Below are 12906 nucleotides of genomic sequence, written 5' to 3' on the forward strand. Positions count from 1 at the left end.
GTCTTTTATACACAGCTGCTCATACATTCTGGATTCTGCACACAGGCTAGGAAACAAAGGATTTTGAAGAGAGGTTAGCACTGAGAAAAGTCTGTATAGAGAAGATCACTTTCTCCATGTAATTGTGACTAAAAGTCATTCATCGGGACCAGAGCTAATGCAGGGTACTGAAGCTGTGTAAGTGGTGGTGATTCTTTGTAAATCCTTGGGGTTCTGCAGAAGTTAGGCTTGAGGTTTCTGGATAACAAAGTTCCTTATTTCTAGGTAGTTGAAGAGTCTCATTTGAAAGACTTTCACAGATACTTCCTCAAATCAAAGCTCTTACCTTGACAAAGAGTCGATTCATCCTGCCATCTGTTGTACTGCTTCTTTGAATGCCCAGGCTGCTGTATGACTGGAGCAAGGGATCTTGCTGCTTGACAGAAATCCTCTGTCTGATGCTCTTTCCTACACTGCAGAGATGTGTTTAGCCAGAGTTGAAAACACAGCCCTCCCCAGCCACTCCTTGGAGAAGCAGTCCTTACAGAGCAGGTGTACCTGGTGTGGCCAAGCTCGGCATTCAGATCTTCCCATTGCAGTCCAGTGACCAGAGAAAGGAAGGATGGTTCAGGGCTACCCTTTCCTGAGCACAGGAAAGGGCAGCTAAGGATGTTGTGCTGAATTTTTTAATGATCATTCATCTTTGTGTGTTTCCAGTACCAAATTTTAACAGTCTCCCAAGGATTTGTATGATTACATAGGTATTTTTCAATGATCTTTTGCAGATAATTTTTTTTACAGCTTTTACAGTATGTCCTTTTCCTTCTTACCCACTTGCGTTATAATGCTTCCAGTTTTGTTTTGAATCTCTGTGGTTACAGTCTGTACAACTACACATTCGTGCGGTGTCATACTTTCAGGTATGTTTCTCATGACATTAAAACAATAAACTGCTACACATTTATATATTGTTACTTCCTAGGCAGGAGAATTACATGTAAATCTTAAAATAACATTTAATTGAATTTTTTTTCCGACAAATCCTTCACAAGTAGTCCCGTAATTTCATATTTTGAGCTAGCTTGGTCAAAGATATTTTTGTAGGACTGATGCATCTTAGTTTCTTTCATAAGAAAAAAACCTGTCTTGTCATGCTATTCCTCTGTTTCCTCTCAAAGCAGCTGACTGTAAATTCACACATCATCGCTCTTCCTGAACTTTGTCTCTAGTTAGATATTCAAAAGCGTTTCTGGGCAAATTAAGTACTAATGCATACTAAAAATAATACATTTAGGCTAATAAAATAAACAAAGTACCAAGATGATACGACAATATGCAGCAACTGTTAATATAATTAAAAAATATTAGAGAGGACAGCTCTGTACATGTGATAAAAAGAAAGAAGATAATTTGTTGCTATCTGTAAGAATAGGATAATATATTTTGATGATGAAAGCAAGCTTTGGTATCTGTTTTTGGTATCACAGACCTCTGTGTTGCTGATCAGCTTGATTCTCTTATATCTAAGGAAGGTGCACATGGAATTGTGGACAGATTTCTGGGCCTAATAAGAGCTATTAAATAGAAATGTGCTAGCTGTGACTCTGAACATTTTACTGGTCTAGTAGTGAAGGGATTAGGCATCCCACAACATCATCAGTCATGTCAGTAAGAAATTAAAAACTTACAAAGAAAAAAAATAAAAATAAAAGGATTGCTGTGTTTTTCAGAACAAGTCAGAAGTGAAGACAGCTCTATCTGCCCCAACACGTAACATTGTCACATATGTCGAACAGTTTCCCTGGATGGTCTTCACTTCTGTTTCCTTTGAGACTCTGGACATCTTTATCATAGAATTCACAGCTCCAAGTGCCTGACAATAAGAAAAGTAGCCACTTTCAAATAGGAATCCTGCCAGGGTTATTAGACCTCACTCTTTACTAAACTGAAGTTGAACAATTTTCCGAGACTACATTATCCAGACACGCATGCTATGCACTGTGGAAAGGCACATGAAATCTGTCCAGCATGTAGTCTGCCAAATGACATAGGTTATAGAGCAAGAAAAAGGAAAAGGTTATCCACCACGTAGTGGTGGGTCATGAAACTGTTATAGTCAGGAGGGTGTGTGGATGGATCTCACCAGACGGTTAACCTCTCTAAGAATAAGAAATATTTTTGCCAAGTCTTCTAATCTGTCAAAACAGCCACGGGACAAAAACAAAAGGGGAAAAAATGAATTAAGCAGTCAAAATAGCTAGAAACAGTCTGTTGCCTTCTTGCTGAAGAGCTAGCTAGATACAAAGCCTACACTACACACACATATATATATTTAGGGAGATAACTCTCTAATTTAAAAGAAATAAAGCAAAATAGATTTGTAGATTTTTTTCTTATTTAATTTAGGTGAACTTTTTTAAATGTTGATTGAGATTGTTTGTTTTTCTTTTGTTGTTCAGTCCAGCTTCAGAATAGTTGTGTGCTTCAGTCTCTAACCAATTGTTAGAGTACGTCATTAATCAAATTGGTTTGGCAAGAGAGTAGAAGTAGGTTTGTATTCAGCACAACTTGAGATTGATTGTATTCTACAAATCTTCAGATATTTCTTCTCAGCTGCTTTTGGATAGCCCTGAATCTGAAACTGGAATTATACACCAATTTAGTAGTAATTTATTATTTATTGGCACTAACAGGTTGACATACAAGATGCTCAAGCTCTGCTCATTATTTGGTCATGTACAAATCCCTCTTCTTTTTTTAGAATTATGTTCTGAAATTATGTACTAAGCCACAAATGGACCAGCTGAATCATCCATATAAGTTCCTGCCGCACATTCTGTGTCACACTATAATATGGGGGGGAAAATCCTGCTTCTGTTTAATTGTGGAGTTTTGAAATTTTGACCTATTAATCTCACCAAAACTTTGCTAAAAATTATTTTGTTCTATTCGACACCTCTGTTCCCACTGACCGGTCCTTCAACCCAATGAACTACGTGGCTTTATAACTTTTGAATTCCAATCCCGTGGACTGTACGAAATCTGAGTTGACACACACAAGATAATTTCCATTTATCTGAAAAAGATCTTGTAAATGCCGAGACTCTGAAAAGTACAAATTAGGGAGGTGATTTGATGGATTTAGTATTTAAACCAGGGCATAAATTTTGGCAGACTAGGAGTTATCAGTGCTGACCTATTAGAGAGGTTCAACCTCTGCTTAGGGAGCAACAATGTCCAACCCAAATATTGCCTTACCTCCAACTTTCCATCTAAAATGAGGCGTAATGAGAAGTCCTTGCCAAATAAAGCAACACTGGTTTCCAAAATGCACTCAATTTGCTTTCAATTGCTGGCTTACATGAGGGCTCTGAGACTAGACTGGGCTTTTTGTTGCACTTCATTGATGACTGATAGCATATGAAGGCTTCCCATACTGATTTTATTCTGTTATCCTTGAATGCAATAGTCCTACTGAGATATACTTAGCCATGTGGTGGTGCCAGCTGAACTGTGGCAAGGTGCTTACAATCTCAAATTGTCTGGCATCTTTTCCAATTACCAAATCAGTGACGGTGGATGTATTTGAATAAAAAGTAAGGAGCTTTAGCCAGCAGGAACAAACATCATTGCTTAATGTGTCACTGATGTGCCTTGTAACACTGATAAAGTGGCAAATTTAGAGGTATAATCATAAATGATCATAACAGTGCTTTATCTCAGCCAATTAAAACACCGTCTTCTGGGGTAAATCTTGCTCTTACTCCTCTTGTAGACTGATAAATAAATAACATGCTTCTAATTTATACTTCCACAATCCCACTGAAGCCAACACATTCCTTTACATGGTGTCATGGGCTTGGTAGATAAGTATCGATGTCTGCTCTCACTCTGGTCCAAATGCCATAGCTACCAACTCTACTTCTGTAAATCCAGCAGAAGTGCGCTGTCAAGGGGCTGGGAAAATCAGACATGGGAAAAGACTGGCTTAAACCTAAACCTTTCTCTTACGCACAGCATGGACATGAGTCCCACGGCACAGCAAACTTAAGCCCACATCCTCTCACAACTTAAAACACAAGTAAGGACATAGTAACAGCAGCGGGTTACTTTAGTGATCTGTAAAAATGGCTTTGGGTGGTAAGCAATCGATTTTTTAAATTGTTGTACATTAAAATCTTCCAAATCATGTGACAGCTTAAGCCCTGTCAGTGTTCAACTACCAAGAACAATAAATAACCGCAACTTCAGTGTGTTAAACTGACAGAAGCAGTTTTCTGTAAGGATTTTGTTAACTGATATGGTTGGTATATCATGCAGGTATGTTCTCACCTTTCTTCCTTGTAAAATCTTTACTTCCATCAAATTAGTTCTCATTCTTAAATAAAAAAAAAAAAAGTAAAGCCAACTGTGCTAATCCATCCCCACTTAGATATATACATAAATTCAACCAAATGAAAAATATCTTTTTTTAATATTTTGTATTTTCACCTTTTTTTTCTTTTTTGAAGAATCAAGGATTAAATAATGACAGACTTGATCTTCATCTTCTCAAGATGCAGATGTTATGAGATTTTAGAGCAGTATCTAAAAAAAAAAAGTTCTGATAATCCATCAATGCAAATACAGAGAAATTCCAGTCTGCTCTGCTTCCCATAGAACTAGAAGGCATAGTCCTAATCACGCCTTTCTTTTTGGGGTTGCATTTTTGAACTTTCAGCCACAAGATGTATAAGCTGCTTTACTGCCAACTACCATCCAGCAGCACTCCTGTATTTACAACGTTTGCTGTAAACCTGGATATTTGAGTGACTTATGTTGCTGAGTAAGAACCTCTCTTTTCCAAGAAATCATGCAGTTTAACAGAATTATTTTTACAATACCTAAGAAGTGGAAATGCTTTAGGAGATAATATGTTTCCAAATGTGTTATTGCCATCTCTGCTAGTACTACCATCTTGTGGCGGTACATCATGTTAGCCATGTTTTGAGGTCTTATCTTTCCAAGAGAAAAAAGAAACTTTCACTTTAATTTGGTGCTGACCCAGGGTATTATTTGAGTTGTTCTGTGAAGTTCTCCCTCCACCATCACTTTTTGTTATCCTGCAGAATCTTTTCCTGTTTTGCATGTATATTCCATCAGTGCTGAAATTGCACCTGAATTGCTTTGGTCAAGGTGACTGTGAGGATCCTCTGAAAATCTCTGAAAGACATCTTTCCTTATGTGTTCAGAAGGTTCAGGATCACTGCAGAGGCACTGAAAACCAGACCTCTAAAGTGATGCCAGCACAGGAGCTTGAGAACCTCAAGGAGAAACTTGAATCTGGGCACTCCTCATTGTCATTTTTGTATAAGTGGTCAAATAATTAGGAAACCACTGTTTCTTTACACTGTGTTGTATTTATTATGTGACATTAGATTCTGTTGTATTTTAACAATATGTAAAATTACACTGTGCTGTGTTTGTGCTTAGAGTTGGTGAGGATCTAAAACAGAATGAACATTTAAGTGCTGGGCTATTTGTCATAAGATACTTGGAAATGTATACACTCCTGATACTAAATATGTTAATGGAGTATTAGATGGTATTTCTTGTGGTCTCTGCCTTTTATTAGTAATAATTTCTGGTGTTTGCTTTTTAAATTACACTGAAAACTATACATTATTTAAGATCCCCTTTTTAGCTAAGTGGCAGCCACTAGGCTAATCTGATTTTCCTAGCATGGTGTCAGCTCAGTCATCTCACCTGTTATAAAGTGTTGATTTAGTATTTTAGTGCCTCAAACTCCACCAAATCTGGTTCTGCCCTGCACGGAAGTAGCTTCTGAAACCACACCTTTAAACAAATCTTTTTTGTGCTGTTGTTTTTATTTAATAAAGAATACCCATATTACAATTTGAATCTCTAAAAACCTCATAGTATGTTTGAGTCCTTAGAAATGTGAGAAATTGAGTTTTCATTATCTTTATTGTGTAGCTAATTTTCATAGCAAATTCTTTGTTTTTCCTACAGAAACATCGAGTAAAAGGAGACAAAAGTAGGGCCCTAAAATGTATACTTTCTAATGGCTGGAGATGTAGGAAATGCAACAAAAAGTACTACTGGGGGAAGAGATTCAATAATTGTCTAAACGAGGGGAATTACTGAAACTCACAGTGTATGTAATAAGGATGACTAACTGTACATTTTAGTGCCTTGTTTCTTGTAAAATGTTTAATCATAAATAATTAAACATAAATAATTATGGACTTCTGAGAAAACATATCTAAATATTGCTAATAGAAACTGTATATTCATAGAAAAGGCAATAAATCATTGACTATTGTTACATATTAATTAGACAAGATTTCTAGTCTTCATTCTTTCAGAGTTGTTTTCAAATATTGTCAATTAATTTACACATAACTGTGCTATTTCTGTCTCTTAAACTAAACACTCAACTCCATGGAACAGAGAAGCTTTTCTAGTTGCACTATCAAATTTTGTGGGAGAAAATGCTATTTCTGAGGCCTGTTGCACATATGCACCACAGAACTTTATATGTGGGTTGATTAGATGCTGATACAGTCATAAGTTCCTCTCAAATGTTCAGGCTGTAGGCCTATTGGCAAATCAGGTTTGAAGCTGAGTTAAGCACTAGCAGTTTGCTTCTGGGCAGCCTGTGTCAGGCACTGATGGGCAATAAAAATAATTGGATTTATATTAAGAGCACCTTAATGATATCAGTTCAAAGCCTACATTGAAATTCTGGAAACTAAACCATGCTGTGATGCATCCAAGAAAGTGAAAGTCTGTCTCACTCATGAGCAGCAAAATGAATAGTGAGGTTTGAAAACCCACAAGGCTGAGTCCTAAGGAGCGAGGAGAGGAGAGGGAGAGCAGGGAGAGGGGGGGGAGAGCTACAAGTGAATAAGGACAACCTGCTTCCCTAGGTTTTTCTGTGTAGACCAAATGTGCTGAAAGCCACACTGATATGGAATAATTTCCCAGTGGTGTCTCATGTATGCTACATGTAGAACTTGGTAGTGAGTATTACGATATCTAGAGAAACTGGGACACAGCCTTAGAGACAGTTGGATTCGTGCATATAAGGCAACGCAAGAGCCATTCTGGATCAGGCCACAGCTCCATCTAATCCAGTATCCTCCCTACAAAAAAGACTAGTAGCATCTGTTCAGCAGAAAGTAAAAATAAATGTAAGTTTGTACAATGTTTTCATAGCATGTACTGTTCCATGAGGCAGATACTCCATGAGACTGTAGTGGAATCTTTGCATATAATGATCTTTAACAGACTTTTCTTGAAATCTGTCCAAGATATTTCTGAACCTATGTAAACTATCAGTAAGCATGTGTTCCGAGGCTGAAATACAAGTAGAGTGAATAAATACCTTCCTTTATTAGCTCTGAAGCCAATTTCTGCTATTTTAGCTTGCTGCCCTATCTCTCCATGTAGAACCTTGAGTTAGGATCTCACAGGTCTTAAGACTGGTTCAAATAAGATAAGGGTTAGAATAGTTCATTCAGTCAGTTTCTCTCACATCAATACAAAGTTGTTTTTTAACTAATACAGAAAAATATCAGCAACTCTCTACCAGTACATTTGATAAGAAGAGAGCAAATACTGTCATGAGATCTGAAAGAAAAGAGAAAGGGTAGCATAATTATATATAAAAGTAGAGACGTAACTACACTTTTATACTTTTCAAGGGGACACACTTCACTTAAAAATAAGGTTGCTCTATATATTTGCTAACTCATTTTCAATGGGAAAGAATAGTTCCACTGAGTTAAAAACAACTTTGTGCTAGATGATTGCTTTTGGCCAGCAGGGTGCTCCTCAAATCATTTCATCTTACTGAAGATTTCCAGAATGTGAACACAGGACAGCAAAAGACAGGTCTGAAGGCTTCTGTCTACAACCTTTATCTTACCCCTTTTGATTCCTGATCAGAAGTAGGTGGGTTTGTGGCTGATTACACTGTCAAACTCAACAGTTTTCCCCTGTAATCGAATCTACAGGATTCAGTACAGTATACCATAATCAGGATTCTTTTTTCAGCTAATTTGACTGTACTATGAAAAAGTTAAAGCCATGGATTGAAGGATCTCATATGACAAATGATTACAAACCTAGCTGGTTCCCTGAAGTGGCAATCACTACCATGCCGCCACCATACCTCTTTAGTTTCTAAATCAGACGAGCTGGGAAGTGTTCACACTTCATATTCTTGGAGGTAAAGTGATGAAAACCACACAAGCAGAGTCTACTTCAAAGGGGAAATAGATGTACCTGTTGACAGTAAGGGTATTATTTATAAAAGAGAAGGAAATGAAAATAGATAGTAAATATAGACAAGAAGCTAATGACATTCAATAGTAATAAATAAAGCTAAACACAGTGGGAAAAGAAGTCTTGACCAGCAGACCTAAACACAGACCTAAAAGAGTTTCTGAGATGTACAAGACAGAGAACAAAACCACTTGAAAATTTAAACTATATATTCCTGTTACTGTATGTGAATGGTAAACTGGTTTTGATACAGAAAAAGCAAATATTAAAATTAATAGTACTTCATGTATTTGGAAACAGCAAGATAATGATTTACGGGTGATAGTTGGTTTGTCGTACGAGGATGACAAAGAACCTCACAAAAAGATAACGTCAGATGTTTGCTAGAGGGAAAGATCAAGTTTGAAGGGTTGGGGTTTTTTTCATTAAAACGTGCAAAAGTCCCAGCACTGTGCTCCTCGAAAGGTGCTCTAGCAGAGTAATCCCGAGAGTGGGAAGTGAGGGGCAGCCGAACAGCAGCGAGAAACGCCTCGCAGGTAACTGGGGGCTGCTCCTCGTTCCGATGCCGTCCCTCTGAGATCAGGTGGATGCGATAACTGAGTTACGGAGTCGATCCAGAAGCAGCAGGTGGCAGAAGGCGAAACGCCGGGCTCAGGGGACCTGCAGAGGGACGGGACCCGCGGTGCACCCCGGCCCGGGCCCTGCCCGCTCCTTCCAGCGGGTGGCACCCGCGGGCCGGGGCTGCCGCCGATCTCCCGGCGGGAACGCTGCCCCGCCTCGAGCAGCAGGAGGGTCCTTGGGACGGTCAGTCTCCCGGGAACAGCCGGGCGGCTGCAACTCCTGAGCGGGAAACCTGCTCCTTGCCAGCCGCTCCCGGATCCGCCGCCGGGAGATGGGGGAATCCTGCCCGCGACCATCCCGGGCACCGTCGGCACCCACCGAGCTGCCCCCGGAGAAAGCAGGAGCGAGATGGTGCGGGAGGGACGGCGGTGCTGGTGTCACGGACGGGGCTGTTTTAAAATTAATTTCCTCTCCGGTGCTGGAAGCCAAGCCAGCATCTTTCTTTCGTTTCTGCCTAAGCCGGCAAGTGACTGGTTTATATGGAAAGAAAATCAATCACTTCCCTAGAGAAATCAGCATTGCATACACACAGCCTATATATAGCTCGCTGTACTTTGCTTTCAAGCCGAGTGAGAGTGAACAAGGCTTTCCAAATGCTTTGGCTGCTCCCACTCCACTAAATTCTAGGCTTTCGTGGGTTTAACACAAAACCAGAACAAGGGAAACACATTGCAGGTGAAGTCCTCCAATTTTTCACCCTGTGGAAGTGTTCCCACTGATACTGGGCTCCAGGAAATCCTCCACAGGGGTCAGGGCAAAATCCTAACCTGCAGAAGATTTTGGCAGCCTCCTCTTTGCCCGGTACCCAGAAAGAGAAATTCCCTAAATCTCCACCTGTCAAGCATGTTCATTGCATGGACTGGTCAGGGGAATTCTTGAAAATCTTCAAGATATTTTTTTGCCAGGTTATGCCTACGCTAAGAAAAAGGGTCATATTTCAGTGATAGTTGTTGCTGTACTATAAAAAGTTAGTTAGACAGGGCAAGCTGTGAACATCTGCTATGCCTGAGTAGGGCTTCTTAAAAAACCCTGGTTGTCTCATACAGGTTTTTCCTTATCAAGCCAGCATATATGAGAAATGCCAGGTACTAACTATCATGTTTTAAAATCACACCATTTTGCCAATCCAGGCAAAGCCTCAGGGAAATTCTTCCAGATTTTGTTTATCCACACAGTGCATAAATCTTTTAACCACTCCATTTGCCTGAGGCCACATGGGGGTTATGCAGTGCACATAAGCACAGGGAACATGTCTTAGCCTTAGGCAATCCGAATTGTTGAAAAAATTGTATGTAAACAGTTATAAACAAGTTTTCAAGATCTCTATTAAATAAGCAATAAACTAATCCTTGTCATAGACAGATAGGCACCCATGTCTCAGCTGTTTAAGAGCAAATTGCGTAACACAGTGCCTGAAATACCTCAGTCTAAAAGCACCATCACTGTGTTCATGTGAAAATGAAAACAAAGACAACCAAATGCTGGGGACAATGATCAGCACAGATAACACTGAAGTGCACATAGAATAACTGAAGTTCCTCGTTCTTGATAGCATTCATATTTGGTTTTTGTATTCACAGAAAATGTACCTGTACCTGCCAATTCAGCTTCTAGGTGCTTTTGCTACAGATGTCCTGAACAGCACCAGTTTAAATCACTGTTCGTAGATCAGAGAAATTAAATTATATGCAGAGAGCTCAGCTATGAGTAACTTTTTCCTGCTCCCAAGCTGAGAGTTAAACAAAAGGGCTCTAGACTACACATTTTTTAACCGAAATAGAGAAGCCAAGGAAGAGTGAAAATTGCAAAAACATATAAACTTGGAAAACCTGATTAACTATTTGGAGAAATAGCCATCCAGGCAATCATCATGACTGAATCTGACTTTCAACACTGCATGGTTGGTAAGACAGCCACTGGCAGCTGCCTCAGCTAGTAGCTGCACCCTGCTCCCAGCTTGTCATTTCGGACTGGATGTGTCCCGGTGAGCTGGGAGTTAGTATTTAGGCTCCATCAGCGTCCCTTCTCCAGGCAGTGGCCTCAGCACTGACTGGCAGAGCAGTCACTGGCACTGCTGCCTACTGCCAGCTGCATGCAGGTCACGGCTCTGCTACCCACCCCAGCCACTGCAGCCTACTCCCCTTTCTGCCTCCCCAGCCTCTTGAACTTTTTGGAGACATTATACATCCAAGAGTGACACAAATCTATTATCTGAATGCTGAACAGTATCCACATCTAGTCCCTATAGCAAAAGAAAGACATATTTTATTTTGGTTTTTCCTCCCTCTCACTCCCATCTCGCCTGTCCGGGGCTCCTTCATCTCAGGCATCAAAGCCTCACAGGCATACTTCCCTTGGCCTTCTATCACTGAATACAAATATAGTCCCACAGACCCTTATTTTCATCGGATAGATGTAATCCAAAAGCTACAAACAGTCATCAACTGAGATGCACCACACTCCAGTCGGCAGCTCACGCAGCCTTTCTGTCAGAGGAAAGAAGCCGGGGAGGGGCTCATCCCCCTCACTTGTGAGCCCCTTCTGTGGTCTTTGGCTACTGAGATCTCATTTAAAATGTCATGGTCAAACCTGCAGAGGACATAAACTAACCACAGAAATAGTTTTTGTGTTCCAATACATTTATAATATACAAAAATATAAAGGAATTTTCTAAACATGAGCAAGACTATTCAAGGAATAAATAGTAAGCTATGTACTCTATAGCAAAGTAAACTGAATGAATAATAAACTGTTCTCTGCTTCTAGTCACTTTGGGGAAAATCAGAAGACTGCAATCTGCAGAAAAGAGTAACCTGTGGACTATTGCTATTCAAGCACTTGCACAAACTACGTGAAGTCAAACTAGAGATATTATCAGTTTCCTTCACACTAACAGAAGAACCATCTATGACAAGTTTTCTGGTTTCAACTGTCCCTCTTTCCCCAATTTTTGTTTTTAATAAAGAGAATTAATGCCAAGACTGAAAAATGCGACAGATCTCTATCTCAAGTTCCAGAAGAGTTACTTGATATTTATTGTATTACTGAAGAAGTAGAATGTAAACTAAAGACCGCTGTCTGTCTGGATAAGTCTGGAGTTTTCCTGCTAGCCAGTTTAGTGCTTTTCACCAATTTTGCATTACCCTTGTCAGCAAAATAGCCAAGCTGTTTCTGGGCTATGTTAAGTTGAATATATGAACATCTATAAGCTTAAGTCTATGTAGGCTCATTGCCTTTGGCGAAGTTTCAATGTTTTCTGAGCATCCTGTGCCAATACCTAGTGCTCTGGAATCCAGAAAGGCTTATTAGCTCACTGCTCAACCACGCAGACGGCACGTAGCACCTCCTGGATGTGAACTACCTTGGGGTTACTGTGATAGCAGGACTAGGGAACTATGGGCAATGCAGCAATCAGTAGAGGAGATAAGGAAGGTAAGAGGTGGGGAGAGAGGCTGGGTTGACTTTTGTCTCACAACATTTAGTAGCTTCAGAAAAATGTTCTACTGCTGAAACATGATGGTGAGTATACGAGATGCAGATGCCTGGTGGCAGAGCCAGGTCCGTTCAGAGTCCATTAGCTCTGGGTCAGTGTTTCTCCCTCCTGCTCCCAAGTCCCTCGCTGTCCAGGAAGCTTACTTGTCAATGTGCAGGCCCTCATAAGTACCCAGAGGTGTTCTAATTCTGACATTGTGCCCAAGATGACAAGCCTTCCTGAGACCCACAGATGTGTGAAACATAGTCCGTGCAAACAGTCAGAGGTCCTGCAGGATCTGTGAGCCTGAGCTCTGTGCTTCATTAAAATGCTAATGCTAATGATAGGTCAGCTCTTTCTTAGAAATGTTATAGCCAGGACCACTAGAAGCAGGTCCAAACCAGCTCTGCTCTGCCCTTCCTCTCTTGGCATATATCGGTACCCTCACCCAAAGAACATACCCCTTGTCTAAGCAGGAAGCATAAGGACACTTCTCATGCCACCAAGAAAACTGGGGACAGCATGTTCAAAACCTGCATAAA

The 12906-nt window shown here is 40.2% G+C and overlaps 1 protein-coding gene across 1 annotated transcript in view; it reads left to right on the forward strand.

Moving 5' to 3' along the window:
• MSANTD3 (Myb/SANT DNA binding domain containing 3) overlaps positions 1-8658 on the forward strand; it is a 21066-nt gene extending 12408 nt beyond the window's left edge. The window contains exon 4 of the mRNA XM_017813163.1: positions 8525-8658. Within this exon, the coding sequence (XP_017668652.1) occupies positions 8525-8658 (134 nt within the window). The remainder of the gene's footprint in view (positions 1-8524) is intronic.
• Positions 8659-12906: the final 4248 nt, after the last annotated feature.

Source organism: Lepidothrix coronata, unplaced genomic scaffold (genome assembly GCF_001604755.1).
Source record: "Lepidothrix coronata isolate B3197 unplaced genomic scaffold, Lepidothrix_coronata-1.0 Scaffold40, whole genome shotgun sequence".
NCBI lineage: Eukaryota > Metazoa > Chordata > Aves > Passeriformes > Pipridae > Lepidothrix > Lepidothrix coronata.